The 15,737-nt window shown below is 30.5% G+C and overlaps 1 protein-coding gene across 1 annotated transcript; it reads left to right on the forward strand.

Annotated features, from left to right (window-relative positions):
• The first annotated feature begins 3,401 nt into the window (after nucleotides 1–3,401).
• LOC124370695 (parafibromin-like) lies at nucleotides 3,402–15,276 on the forward strand. The gene is made up of 11 exons (XM_046828981.1): nucleotides 3,402–3,532; nucleotides 8,583–8,685; nucleotides 9,162–9,424; nucleotides 9,976–10,189; nucleotides 10,591–10,655; nucleotides 10,800–10,927; nucleotides 11,288–11,415; nucleotides 12,051–12,175; nucleotides 13,303–13,532; nucleotides 14,240–14,381; nucleotides 15,240–15,276. Exons 1-11 carry the CDS (start codon nucleotides 3,402–3,404, stop codon nucleotides 15,274–15,276), a joined length of 1,566 nt encoding a protein of 521 aa, XP_046684937.1.
• Nucleotides 15,277–15,737: the final 461 nt, after the last annotated feature.

The raw sequence follows: 15,737 nt of genomic DNA on the forward strand, positions 1-15,737 counted from the left end.
ACAACATTTTACAAAGCACAGCTTAAGAAAGTAGAAGCAAACAGCTGTAGATTTGGTTAATTTTTCAATCCACAGAGTAATGTACCGATCGCTTTTGGAGACGAACGACTGTAGATTCGGTTAATTTTTCAATGAGATTTGCTGTGTTATTTCTCAGCTTCCTTTATGGTACATTGAACAGTATTTTACATTGCTTTTCGGTTGGCTCCGAAAGTGCGCCAGGAACCCCATATTACTATCTACTTATATATATATATATATATATATATATATAATTTTTATGAAAAAGTATAATATTGTTTTTTATCAAACAGCCCTTTAAAAACTAATAATTTAGCTAGATAACTTTACAATTAATTACTGACTTTAATTGCAATTTTTTGTCAGTAAATATTAACTGGAGCTAAGCTTGTAACAATCTGCACTATTATACCACTTTTAGAGCTGTGAATGTACACCAAATACTTGATGTACTTTAACTTGGGAATGGGCACTTCTTCATCCACAACACAGACGTCTGCAGGAGAAATGTTGTAGACTGGCCAGGCCAGTAAAGTTTAGCCCCTCATAATCAGTTCATGGAAGACTAGACCCTTTGAGAGGTAATAAATTAGTGTTAGACATTCTATACAATTAGTCAGAGTTCTGTGTACTCGGCCAGGTGAGTAAAGTTAATCCTTTTATAATTAGTTCTGGGATGACTAGGCCGCCTGAAAAGTAATAAATTACTTTATTATTAGTTTGTCCATCTCAAGAACCCTAGAGGATTATAAGGCGACCCTTGCACCCGAACGCCCACACCCCGTCTCACGCGCAGCTCCGCCTACCTGCCTCACTGGTGCCGGTGACTCACATAGTAGGCCTTAGTTTTTAAAAACTGAAATATATTCTATAATTTTATGTTAGGTTAGTATTTTAGTATATTTTGATTTAAAACCCCTAAACATTCCTTCTCATGAGTTCACTTATGAATATACAATATCTTGTTAAAACAGCATTATGATCTGTGGTAACAGATTAATTATTTAGGGGTATTTCATCATAATATGTTTGTTATAATTATCATGATCTCTTACATAACTGATAACTCTAATACATGTTTAATATCCACTGACCTAAAAACATCTAGAAAGCTATTTTAAAACACTATGCTAATTACAATGACTTTATTACAACAACTGGTGTTGGTTTTATTGTAAACTGCTTCTAAGTACAGCGAATACCTGCCATGATATGAACGCTGGAACCGAGGTTTCCTCAACCAAAAGTCCACTAATCTCCGCCGACAACATCATAAGTATCTTTGCTGTCGCTAGAGAGGCAGCTACTAATATTGCAGTTCTGACAAATGTTAGAGATGCCTGCACTCAACATGTCTGTGAAACTGCGTCATATTTATCCGTTACCTTAGAACTTTTATATCCTCTAAAGCATTGACTAACTTTTGAAAACCTCTGTTTCCATAAGTTGTAGTATTCTATTGACTGAGCCATAATTCATTGAGCATAATAACAACTATTAATGCTAAATGTGTTCCTTAACCTGTAAAATAAAGGTGTGAAGATAGAACATTTATAAACATTTATGATAAAAAGAAACGGCTAATATTCTCAGTGAATGTAGCTCTAACATTCCGTTAACCGGTAACTTTATTGTTCATGGATAGTGAGATCATCTGACTAGAATATTGAGATGGAGACCTTGGTAACATATAGCCTAGGTTGGGTTTAATAGTGACACCGGCGCACACTGATTGTCTGAAAAGTGATCATCGGCGTAATTTGCAAGTAGACAAGAAAAGTACCATCGCCGCACAATTATATCCCCGAAAGTCTGCGTTCATCTTGACACAAGGAAACTGAGGTATAGCCGCGGTCACCACAAACCTCTTCACCAAACTTTTTGTTCTCCATAAAAAGACACTCATATTTTTATTACTCTAAATCACAATTTCCTCCTCAATAAGTGTGTCTATTATGGAACAAAAAAAATATACCACAGTTTGAACGCTAACCGCAAACGAACTAGTATAGCTAAAATTCCACGAATTACATCAAATTTAGGGTGTTTCTTTTTACGTTATAACATTTAAGGTAAATTATTGTAACAATAAATTTTTAAGTCGGTAAAATAAAAAATACAGGACTTTGACGCTTTTCGATTAAACTGCAAATTTGAACATTTACAATCAGTAAACTTTTTATCCAAATTAAACAAGAATAATTATTCATGATATGTACAAGTTTATTGTTTTGATTATATAGTCGTAAAATTTTAGAATGATTTGATGTTTTGACAGGGTGGTTAAAGTGTTTGACATTGGACGTGTTATAAAACACTTAATTGCAACTTACTTTTCGAACGACCCTTGTCATACATTATAAGAGTATAATCAATGCCATGTTCCGTCTCACTAGTGTTTCTTTGTAATAAAGAAGAGGACTAACCTTAAAATTTTGTAAAATTTTGACTGTTCTTCCTAACTTATCCAATAGGCTACTTTTTATTTTACGTGGAATAGTTTTTTAACTATTTAAATAAAAAATTGTCTTGAGTACAATTCTTTAGATTAGTATTTGAAACATTTAATAACCACTAACTAACTATTTCAAATTCTTTTAAATAATTTAAATTAAAAGTTTAAAAAATTTGGAATAAGTGTTGAATATTTTTGGGCGCTCTTATGGAACGGACAGAGATAAAAACGTGGAACAAAGTTGAAAATGTTGGCCTTCAAATAAACTTTAAAATTACCATCAATTAATTTATGTTAACATTTGAATTTTTCGGAATTCGGAGATGTGAACTTCTATTTCAGGAATGCTCTGTAAATTGAAATTAAAACTAGTTTTAACATGTAACCAATATCTTTTTTGTCGGTTTGCAATTTAAATAGCTGTTTCCTATAATACCTCATATGCTTCTCCTTATATAAATAGTGGACGGGTGATCTGGGACAGCGCATAAAGTTTATGTGTTAACAGCGTGAAATAATACTCATAACTATAGTTTTATGCTTAAATTCAATTGTTTTACGTTGTTAATTGGAAAATTATTAGAAATAGCATTGAAGGGAATTTCCTTTTATTTAAATCGTAATTACATTTCTTATTGCACTGTCAACTATTTTCCCTTCTAATAAAATACACCCCCACCTAGGCTATCCCAATGTCCTATTGGCTGCCTCTCTCCCCGTCACATCCCCATCGACCCATCCCCGCACCAATCACCAGCGAGCAACTGCTGTGTACCCCCTCCACTTACCGGGGTCGCCTTTCCAACCCAACCAAGCTCATTGATTTTCCCAGTCTATGATTGTTACCGCTGTAGACTGTTTGTGGTAGTGCTGTATCCTAAGCATACGAGTATCTCTGCTACTTTCTTTTGTGTCGACCAACGTCATGGCAGATATTCTAAATCTTCTTCGGTTGTACAATGTGAAGAATGAAGAGATCATCGAAAGGGACAACCGCATATTTTTTGGCGAGCATTCATGGCCAAAACACGTCAAGACCAACTACCTTATGTGGAGGTAAGTGTGTATACATACGAGTATCTTACTTTAGTAATTTTTAAAGACTATTACTCTACTACTTTAATTTACTTTGAGTATAATTTAATTGTGTTTTATAACCTAATTTTATCTTGGTACCAAAGCTCTAGAAATATAGTTATTAATCTAACCTTCTTTTTAAAATATATTTTTGACTCATTTGTGTTGTCAAATATAGATCTATCTAGTCTGTTTTAATTTTTTTCTACTCACAAGTATTAACCTAAACTGGATTACAAAATCTCCTCTGAACAATATTTTTTTAATAATGCACTTTTAACGATTTTTGTCGTTTAACTTTTTACAATTGTCAATGAATTAATACGAAAAACTAAACAAAAAGATCATTACAGGTGGCCGAATATGTACCATTTACTCTAAGGTCCTAGAAAACAACAAGCAGTTTGACTTACATCCTGTGGAAACTATTGGCAATTATTATAAATTACAGCTATTATAATATAATTACCCAAGGTTTCCCAAGTTACAAAGTGTCAAGTTTAAAATTTGCATCGTGATTTACAATTTATTTTTAACCTACCATTGGAGTTCTAATCCCGGTACAATAAAAGATAATGAGAAATAGTTAAATTAAATACAATATGGAACCAACCTATGACGGCTTCCTCTTGATGTAGGCTACAGTTTGCGAGCGGGCCGACACACATCCTTGAACTGAGTAATTGAATAATAAACACCCTACTTTTAACGTAACTCTCGTAATTTTAGTTCTAGTTCTTTTTGGTTACCATAATTACTTGGACATCTAAAAATTTTGATCCTATACTGATCTCATATTTACTGTAGAGGAAATTCAGATTTTTTTGACTTAGTCTAATGTAAACTATAAAAATAAGAGCTTTATCTTGATTTTTATTATTAAAAATAGTTTCAAAAAAAAATTGAATTTTATTGGATGTTGAATCATCGGAGTCCAATTTACTTCAATCGTTTTATTACATAAGTTGTTCTTTCCGTAACAAACGTAATGTATGATAGGTAGTGTATTCATAAACTAAAAATACATGTTTATGATTGATTAAAAAGACTATTTCAGTTTTTTATTCATATCTTTGCAAGCTATCTCAGAAAGTACAAGGTTGATTGTGCCATTTATATTTGTTTGTTTCATTCTGAGTTGTTATAATCCACTGTTATGTATTATATTTATAGGACATTGTATTCAATTTAAGCAAATTTTGTCTTTTTTGTATGCAATCTCTGTAAGTAATATGGAAAAATAGAACTTATATTGTAATATGTAGGGTCTAGATTTCACATGACACTTACAATAATGCCATCACTTATTAGCTACGTTAGTGAACATTTCCAAGTATTCCTTTCATAACCTAAGCTATAAAAACGTTTCGTGCCACAATGCCTCTATGCAAAGTAAATGGTTTAGACATATACTTTAGTCATATTATTATTTTGATGTAGATGTTATTTCATTTAATGCAATAAGTGTAATTTTGAGCCCTATAGTTATACATAAAATACTACTTAATACTAATTTGCCTAAATATTAATATTATAATTTTTTCTAAAAAACTTGGTTATCAAAAATAGTGGTTATCAACCCAACTACCAATTTGCTTGACGTATTAAGTTTAAAACAATAGGTATTTATGGCGTTTTTTACATTCAACAACATGTAGTGTTTTTTTTTTTTAAATAAAATCGGTTTTGTTACCGGAATTGCAAAGTATTACTAGATTTTGCCACATGCAGAATTTGTTTCTTACATAAAGAATCAATTAAGACACCCAAAAAATTACGATAATCTGACTTTTGCAGTATTGTTAAATGTATAAATTTGCCACATACATCATACTCAGCAACAGCCATTGTTTTATATTTCTTTTATTATTATATTTTTTCAAATCTTTTAATGTCTAAAAAATAAATATAAACAAAGGGTTCTAATATAAATTTCTCGTAACCAGAAATCAATAAATAATGCGTAACTGAAAACTTTCGTTTCAGCGTTACTAATAGAGTCTCTGCAATCACCTGTTTTCATTACGATGATAATAATTAAGTATGGATTTCCCGAAATATATTAGACTACTGTTTGTTATAATAGTCATTAGGACCATTAAATATGTTGCCCGGATACCTACGTGGTATATTAATGTCTTTGTTTTTATCAAAAATGTTTATAAGTAGTTCTATCTTTACAAATTTAATTTAAAGGTTAAGGAACACATTTTGTCATTTTGGTCGAATTTATGGCTAATTAATTATAACCTAGTCGATAGAATGCTACACCTTTTGGTAAGAGAAGGGATCTGGCGTTGCACACGGGTTCAAAGGATAAAGAATTTGCAAATAAATGGACCAATATGAAGCAGTTTCTCAGACGTGTTGGGCGTCCTAATGTTAAAATGTCTTAAAACAATTAATTTAAAGCTGCCCTCTCTAGAGACAGCAGAGGTATTTACTATGTTGTCGGCGAAGGTTAGCAAACTTTCGGTTGAGTAAATGTTTCGGTTAAAACGATCAGGTCATCGGGTACAATGGTTCTGGCTGTCCTTCTTAGAATCAGATTTTAATATAACCTTGCAAACAACATTAGCGGTCATGGTCACATGGTCATTCTTAAGGAGTCATAATATGGCATGTTTACTTCTTTAAATCAGTTCAGAAATGTATGATATTATTAACAGTTTGTTTCTAAATATCAACTAGCCGAAAATCAGCACAGATGTCACAGTCAATCGTGTCTAAAAGGGGTTATATAATAATAACATCAAATTTTGATGCACTTACTTAAGAGTAATTCTGACTTTAGAGTTGATTGACAAAAATTTCATAATCAATAATTAATCAAACAATTAGCTCCGTAGCAAGGCCAACTCAGACTTTCTTACCGCTCGGTTAAGTTAAAAAAGTTATTGGATAATGTATTAATTCTTATAATTTTAAAATTTCATCCTCAAACAGTAGATATTGCATATATATTTGGATTTAATATCATCAAAGCTCCAAAGTAATGAATGTTCAAAGTTGGAATTTGGTTGAAAAGCGCCAAAAACCCATAAATTTGTCTGGTTTTACATACATAAAAACTTGAATTTATCGTTCGTAACTAATTTTTTTCATTGGGTATATACAATTCTATTAATTTTCGTATTTTTTTCTTCTCCTCTATTAATTGTATTTCATTTGTAGAAAAATGTATATGATGTGTATTTGTATATAAAAAAAATAATAATAGTAATATTTAATTGTGATTGGTCGTGAGTGTTTGTAACGCTTTTATTGGATTTGCCATCAGCTTTGTTAAATAAATGTAGACCATGACATTGATATTACAAAACCAAGTTTATCGAGAAAAAATTATTTTATTCCTGAAACACACCAGGAATGTCTCGTGTTTTGCCTATATTATAATAAGATAAAATGCAGAATTCTACAGTTACAAATATAGAAACATAAAATGAAAACTTAAAATTTATTAGTTGTACATAAAAATGTCTAAGCTATTTTGTTTGTAAATAATTAAACGCAACTCTAATGTCGAGATCTAAATATAAAGAAGCTAAATTGAATGAATGTATATTACTATTTTAATCTTTACTATAGAACTTAGTTTTTCTTAACGTTCAAACTCGGTTATCTATTTTTCTTGATCTGAGGGTAGTCGCAAATTACGATTTTGTGTATCCGGCGAGTCACGTCACTGCTCTGTACCCAGTCTTGGCTAGACCAAAAAGTTATGGTATACCTAGGCAGCTAGGTTAATTAAACAATGTAGACCAAGATACGTCAGGAATCTCGCGGTTTATGGTATATGGATCTATTTATGAGAAATAAATACAAATGTTTATAATTGGAAAACTGGGAAATTTATTGTTTTTAATTTATAACTACTTTGCATATTTATTGAAATCTACTATGATAAATGTGTTAAATAATCAAAATGAAATTAATAATCTTTATAGAAATAGAACAATTATTTTAATTTCCAAAAACTAATATCTATTATATTTACGCAATACTAGATACGTACTGAAATACTTATTTATACTGCATCCATAGCTCTATATATAACACGTGTTATATTTGTTCAGAAGGTTTAAAAATAAAATGAGCAGCTATACATTTTTTCGAATTATTTTCAAAAGGTTCTAGATTCCCATAAGTAACACCAAGTGTGTACATGACCAATTCCTAAATGTAAATATTTTTTCAAAATATAAAATACTGTTTTTATAACTATTAGTTTATCTCCTTGTACTTTGAATAACTAGTAATTTATAATAATTTATGCAAGACACATACTTATTTTCTGTATTAGGGAACAGACAATAAACATGGTACATGCATATGATAATTTATATGGTAAAAAATACATTAGCTTGGTGGACCGTTGCTTCTAGGTATCGAATGAGGTAACTCACAAAACCGATAATAATTTATCAGAACCAGTGCTAAACCAAAAGCAACAGAAACGTTATTAAACTAAGATTAAATAGTATAAGATTAACAATTAATTTGGATTATGACCAAACAACGTTGCAAATATTGTATATACAGCGATCAGTAATTTAGAACAAGCAAGGTAAGAGTTGGCTGTAGTGAAACGACGTAGGGTTCTCCCTCTTAAGATCAAAGTTAAATTTCAAACAATCTTATTGCCTTATTTTTGTTACTAGAATTTTGAATGATTTATCATGTTAAATATATGAATATTATGCACCGAAATGTTTACTTTCTTATTTATTTTACAGTTTTCAGCCTACTCGATGAGTATTAAAGAGATAACATATAGTTTTACTGCAAACCAATATATATTAAAGCGCTAATTGAAAGGCGATATTATATTCTTTGTAATATAGTTTTTTAAGAGAATTGGTTAGAGTCGTGTGCAGAAATAGAGTTACATTGATGAATTATCTTTCATAATGATTAGTTCATTTCTGTCAGTAAAGAATAGATGGTACGAATACAACTAATATTAAATCATAGATCATATTTTTTAAGTATAAGTCTGTTATGTCTACAGAGAAAATGCTTTTTACAGGTCCGATAATGGGGCACCAAAGGAGTATTATACATTAGAATGTTTGCTATTTCTACTCAAGCATGTCACACTGACACATTCTGCATATGTCCGAAAAGCTGTTGTAAGTATTTTACAGATTTTACCTTAACGCTTTTTACCAACTGTGTATCCTTTCTTAAAAACAATTTATATAAATAATATTGCATTTAAAGTGTTAAAAATACATTGAAAATGTTGATTCTTAATTGTTTGACCTCAGTAGCTATAAGACGGTTCCATCACAGGTGTTCTGAAGATATATTTTACCATGTATAAGATATATGTAGTTAATTTTGTATGAGGCATCATATTATCTAGCATTCAACCAAAAACAATGGAGTGACGTACACCATCATCGAACTCAGTATTTTACACGAAGCTTAACTAGGTAGAAATGAGCATCCTAGGCTTGTACTCGTATAATTTTAAGCCTAGAGGTCGTTTTGTTTTCTGATATTGTAAGGACAGACATACAGGCAGAAATATATTGTTTCTCCATTTCTCTGTTTTTGGTAATACTTTTTAGAAATTTGTTTATAACTCATGAATTTGTTGTAGGCTGAAAATAAACAAGTTGTGCGCAGACCTGACCGTAAAGACCTTCTGGCTTACTTAAATGGAGAAGCTGCTACCTCTGTAAATATTGATAAAAATGCAGCTGTGGATATCCTCAGACCAGTAAAACGTGCACGTGACGATTCAGTAGAGAGCATGTCCAAGAGACGCAAGCTAGAAGATGTGCAAGAGCAGAGGATGAAACAACGACTTGCTGCGAGGTTGGATACGCCAAAACAAGCATCCGTAACTGTTGACAACATTAAGTAAGTGAATTTAGGTATTCTTTATAGCAATGGCTTAAATTAAGATTATTGGAACATGTATATGCGCGTTAAAATACATTTCTATAATAAGATGATATTGTTATATTACATGGCTTATTTATTTCAAAGAGTTTTTTGGTATAAAATAAAATGTTTTACGATATATAAATCTTAATATTTAATAGAATTTTTAATACTTACTGTCACCCTAAAACATCTAATTAAATCGCTAAATAAAACTCTTGAATAATTCTAAAGATCTATAAAATTATTTCAGACTCATTCATTACTACACTATTAATATTAATTAGGTTTAAGGCAAAACCTACTACATGAGACTTGGTCTAGTGTATTGTCTGAGAGTTAGTAAAGCACATAAAGGTTTGGAAATTGACTCAGTTTTGCCTAAACTGGCCAGGATGCGTAAAAGATACATTCTACAAAAGTATGGGAAATCTTTAAATTTGTGACTATCGATCTAAGTACTGATAATAAACTAATCCTTTTAACAATAAATTAGTGATTTTATGAATATCTAAATCTATTTTCAGATCCCTATCTGAAGCCATGACAGTAGAAACGATAGCTGCTATCAAAGTGAAACGGTTGGCGAAGAAGAGGACTACTATCAAAAGACATGATGATATTGATATATGTTCTAAACGTAGAGTTATGATGGACCTCGATGACGACAACATAAAAGACATACTATCCCGTGAACGTCCGGGAAGGTCAAGAAATACAATATTACAAAGCACGGGAAAAGTAAGTTAATTTCCAGGTTTAATCATGGTGAAACTTAAATCCATGAATATTTATTGCACTAAAAATCTTACAATGTAGGTAAATTGAATGTTAAGCTATATAAAACAATTCCCAGGAATATATTCTAAGCACTTATACTTACAGGTAAAAATTTAGTAACTTTAACAACAACTTTAACACAACACACAAACACACACACACACACACACACACACACACACACAACACTATTAACTATTTAACAGTTCTTTGCCAATATTAAAATGTGTCATTATTTATGTGATTACAAAGTATTTGATACTGATGAACGGTTAAAAATATCTGATAAAGAATACCACACCGTTCTATTATTGCATTAATGTAAACCAGCTTGTTTGACATTTTATTTCAAATTTTTTCAGATGTTTGCACAAGATGTCTTTGCCATTCTGCAATCAGTAAAGGAAAAAGAGGAGAGCAAACAAAGGTCTCCTGCTTCAGCCTCCGTCATGACATATAAACCAACTCCCATCAGGCCTCCTGCTTCAACCTCCAACATGACATACAGACCCACTCCCATCAAACCTCCGGCTGCAACCTCCGTCATGACATACAAACCCACTCCCATCAGGCCTCCTGCTGCAACCTCTGTCATGACATACAAACCCACTCCCATCAGGCCCCCCGCACCTAGAGTTATCCCTATGGCCAAAGTTTACAACCGATACGATCAGGAGCGGTTCATTAGACAGGAGAAAGGTAAGTTTACAACATTATTATTTATAAGTTTTCATCTTATGTTATGGGATTGTAAATTATTAGATAATGATATAACATGTATTGACCATTGATCTTGTTAAGGAACATGCAGTTGGCACTAGAATATTATTGAGTCGTATGGATTGTTATCTAATGTTATACTCAATTGTCTCAGGTGCTTGTTTCTGGACTACGTGTTAACTAGGGTCATACCAACATTGCATATTTTGAAAATAATCTGCCTTATTCTCCTAAAAATAAAATGACCACTGAGAAAACTATTTTTTTATTTGTATACATAATTTAATATAGGGTTAAAATATGAGAGTTCTCTTTTATATTTAAATGAAACTGTTACAGAGGCAAATGGATTCAAAATCAATACAATGGCAACGTACCACAAAATGTCCTTGAAGTCAGTAACTGAAGGCGATCAACACAAGAAAATGCCATCTCCTCAGACACCTCATCCTGAGCCCATTCTATCAGCATTGGTAAAATATCTCTCAGTTTGTTACAAATTAAGCTCAAACTTAGTTTAGTTTACTTTAGAATACCAATTACAATAATTGTAAGCAGTGAGTTGATAGTCAGGTGGATTGAATGAGAAACATGAAGATGCTATTAAATGCCAGTCCTACCTATTAATTAAATTCTAAAAATAATAACAAAAAAATAATTCAGAAGGAGTGAGAACTACAATAATCTTCAACGCTTTCACTGTGTCACTATTACTCGAATTATATTCTCAAACCACAACAATATACAATACATTATCAACTTCAGATTAATGTGAGTTTTGATATAATGATCATCATTAGACGCAATGTAAAAAATATGTTGTAACATAAAACCTATTGCTTCTTAACGATATAATTCAAGCACATCATGTGGAAATTTTAGTTTCTGAACTTTTTACTGATATCGGGTCCGTAATAGACAACTTAAATGAATTAGCTATTTACAAAGTAATATTTATATGAGCGTGTGAAGCACATGTTTGTAGTCAAGTAATTTAGCAAAAATAATTATTATTCCTGGTAATTGAAATAAATATAAGGAATATTTTTAAAATGAATATTACATCTATTGAATGAGTAGTTAATGAATTTTATGATTACAGCCTGGTCTCCAGTTGTCTTCCCAACCTATCAAGAGAACGTCTCGTACTCCCATCATTATCATCCCTGGAGCAAACACCTCACTGATCACCATGTACAATGCAAAGGACATCTTGCAGGACTTCAAGTAAGTAACTCATTATTGAATACCAATACTACATATTATGGTATAGTGTTGACAACGTTGAGTAAATTAAAAGTAACATCTATAAGTACATTTTAAAACTTTATCTGCTATAGAAAATAATATGAAATAATGTAAATTAAACAAGCTTGTGCTCTTTGCTTTACCTCCCAGATGTTTTAGAAGTATAAAGTTATTCATACAAGAATTTATCAAAATATTAAAATGTTATCTGCCAGGTTAAACTGTAAAATCTCTAATTTGCAAATTTTTCTTCACTTAGTGTTTATGTAAAAATTACCATAAAAATGTACGAAACCAATTTATAAACACATGCTTGTTATTATAGGATATTATATATATTATTATAGATAATCGCTACTTTATTAAGGGAATTAGCTTAGGTCAAGTGAAAAATTGAACTATTTATTACAGTAATATTATAAAATAACCAATCAAAGATTACGTCCCTTATAATCTTGCAAAAAGTTCTTTTAAATAGCTAAAATTTATAAAATAATATTATACGATTGTTTTTAATTGTTCACAATTTTACTTAAAAACGAATTAAAATGTAATATTATACTAGTTGTTATTTCAACTTATTTAAAAGTTTAAGATCTAAAACTAGGTAATTTTTTAGAAGGACTTTGTTTTATGATTAATTATGATATTGCTTCCACATCAAAGTAATCATAATCTATACAAAAAGTACAAGAGCACTCCCATGATTTTTATTGATAGTAGCAGAACCAATACCATTGAGTAATAAAACGTAATGTTATTGTTTTTCCCTAGACAAGCTAAAGGGTTATGAATAAAACCAGGTTCTGCAAATAAGTAACTTGAAATATATAACATTTTAGTTGAAGAATTGATACTTTATACATTTTTATTACTTTAACATTCTTTTACGAAACATTTTTCTTTAATATTTTATTTTTAATAATTTTTTAATAAATAATTATAAATTTATATTATATAAAACAGCTTACAATAACTTGGTATAAATCAAAGAGGATGATACCTTATTTGATCAGCTTCAAATTGATTAAATAAAAAATGAAATAATGAAAAATGAAATAAAATACATTGTAAATCAATCTTCATTCACTGGGTTTCTCTTGCAGGTTCGTTACTACAGAGGATAAGAAGAAACAAGGTGCTACCCGGGAGAACGACATTTTTCTTCAACGGCGAAAGAATGGGGCATTGACAGTTCCGTACAGAGTCACAGACAATCCTCAGAAACTGGCTCCAGGAGACTGGGACCGAGTAGTGGCTGTTTTTGTTATGGGCCCTACTTGGCAGTTCAAAGGATGGCCCTGGAAAGGAAATCCTGTGGAAATATTTTCTAAAGGTAAGTGACCAACATCAATAACAAAATTGTAAATTTATTATATCTGCAACAAATATTGCATGGAAGGAACATTGGATATAAATACTGTTTGGTCATAGAATTTAAGTACATTTTTCTTAAATACATATTAAAGTATATTTAAATAATATACTATTACTGCAAACATTATTTGTTTTGTATTGTATTGATTTTTTCAGTTAAAACCATTTGTGATCGTAGGGTCCATGTTTCAGTCCCAATATATTATTCCTTCAAAATCTGCTTCAAAGAAAAACCTGATGCTATGAAAAACAATTTGTTTTGTATGTCAATAATTGTATCCAGTACTTAACAAATTAGCTTATAACTACTCTATTTATTGACTTAAGAACTGTTTTAAAAATGTTTTTTAAAATTATATATTTTAATACATTTTTAAAGTAGGTCTAAATTATGCTACTGCCCATAAAATCATTAATATTTAAATAATAAAGACCAAGATATATTTATGAATCTATGCAGTTTGAAATAATAAACCACATCTCATTAGACAACAAACATCAGTTTACAGGTGTTAATTTCACATTTAAAAATATGGTAACTAATTTATATACATTCTTGCAGATAGCATGCAAATAATTGGAAAGAAAAAAAAGTTTATGTATTAAATGTTTATGTATTAGTTTACAGTAATGACCTTAAACTATTAATATATTATTTTGTTATAGTGTGTGCTTTTCATCTGAAATACGATGAGATGTTGCTGGAGAAGAACGTGGCAGGCTGGGATGTCTCTATTATTCAGTTGTCTCGATCAAAACGTCATTTGGATCGTGCTGCACTCATGGTGTTCTGGGAAAAACTAGACAAGTAAGTAATATATCAAAATTTAAATAGTTTCATCTAGAAAGACTTATTTACCCATCAACTGCTTATACCATAACAATGAATGAAAGAATTTTGCTGATGCAATGATATCGTTTGAAATTAATACAATAATACTTAAAAAGACATTCATAAGTAGAAAATGTATCAAGTGTTGAACTGTATTTTGACTTAAATTGTACTGTATAAAATTGTCATACTACTTTATTTATTGTTAATAATTACCTATAAATAAATTGATGACCATCCCAATAGAAATGGCAAAACAGTTCGTAGAACTTTATAAAATAGCTGCTTTTGAAAAAAAGACTTTTACACCGGAATGGTATTTGGGATGTTTTGTCCTCTAACCTTAACTAGCCATAAAACGTTGACTTTTGCATAGATGTCTGTGGTCAGACATACTGTTGACAATCATAGATATCCATTAGGGTCATTGCTCCAATCTTCTTCAGAATATTTTCTCGGCGTTGTTTACCGTGGCTACCTAAAACAAAATCTTATTCACCTACAGCACTGTCAATAAAAATTATTATTGACCATTTCACTATCGATAACAGCCGTAACACACTTCATTTCCCCCTGTGATACGTATTGTTTTCATGTAGGCCTACACGTAATAACATACTATATACCATGCACCATTATATTCAAGTGTATGTGTTTGGTCTATTTGCAAACCTCTAACTTTTTATTTAGTTTATGCCAGACATGATTGAATTTATATCTATCATCAAGGATCAAAATTGTTATATTTATAAATTACTTAATTATAATAAATAAAGTAGTTATGTCTTAAATAATGATTTGCATGCAAAACTAATTTTCTTCATTCTGTTTCAGGCACTTGATGAAAAACAAACCTCACCTTCGATTCTGAAAGCCTAGTCGTATGCCTTCTATGTACATGTTCATTTCTTTCTTGTATATATTCAGATTATTGTAAATAAACTTTGGTTAAAAACATCTTGTAATATTTTGTTTTAGTTGCCCCTTTTCATGATAGAATCTCTTGATTAGTTTTTCTTAGTACAAATTTTTATAACGCACATTTTCAGATACCATGTGTTGAAGTTACCATTTGTACATTAAGTTTATTATATAAAACACGAAAATAGTTAATTGCGAACTACTTTAATATTGTGATAAGAAATACAAGTTAATTAGTAAATACAAACTTCAACAATAATTTAGAATTAGTAATTTATGTAATAATTTAATTGATTCTATATATAACCAATAAAAGTAATATCAAAACAACAATAATTTCATAAGCTCTACAGCACAAAAACAAAACTGTAATGAAATAAAAGTTACATTGTTTTTTACGCACAATAAATG

This window comes from Homalodisca vitripennis, unplaced genomic scaffold (assembly GCF_021130785.1).
Source record: "Homalodisca vitripennis isolate AUS2020 unplaced genomic scaffold, UT_GWSS_2.1 ScUCBcl_458;HRSCAF=2510, whole genome shotgun sequence".
NCBI classification, from domain to species: domain Eukaryota; kingdom Metazoa; phylum Arthropoda; class Insecta; order Hemiptera; family Cicadellidae; genus Homalodisca; species Homalodisca vitripennis.

Bases quoted from the DNA above. Each gene is read 5' to 3' on its own strand.
- LOC124370695 (XM_046828981.1), top strand. From the start codon at position 3,402: ATGGCAGATATTCTAAATCTTCTTCGGTTGTACAATGTGAAGAATGAA. The intron at 10,190-10,590 runs GTAAGTTAATTT...AAATTTTTTCAG, and splicing joins TATTACAAAGCACGGGAAAA to ATGTTTGCACAAGATGTCTT. The intron at 13,533-14,239 runs GTAAGTGACCAA...ATTTTGTTATAG, and splicing joins TGTGGAAATATTTTCTAAAG to TGTGTGCTTTTCATCTGAAA.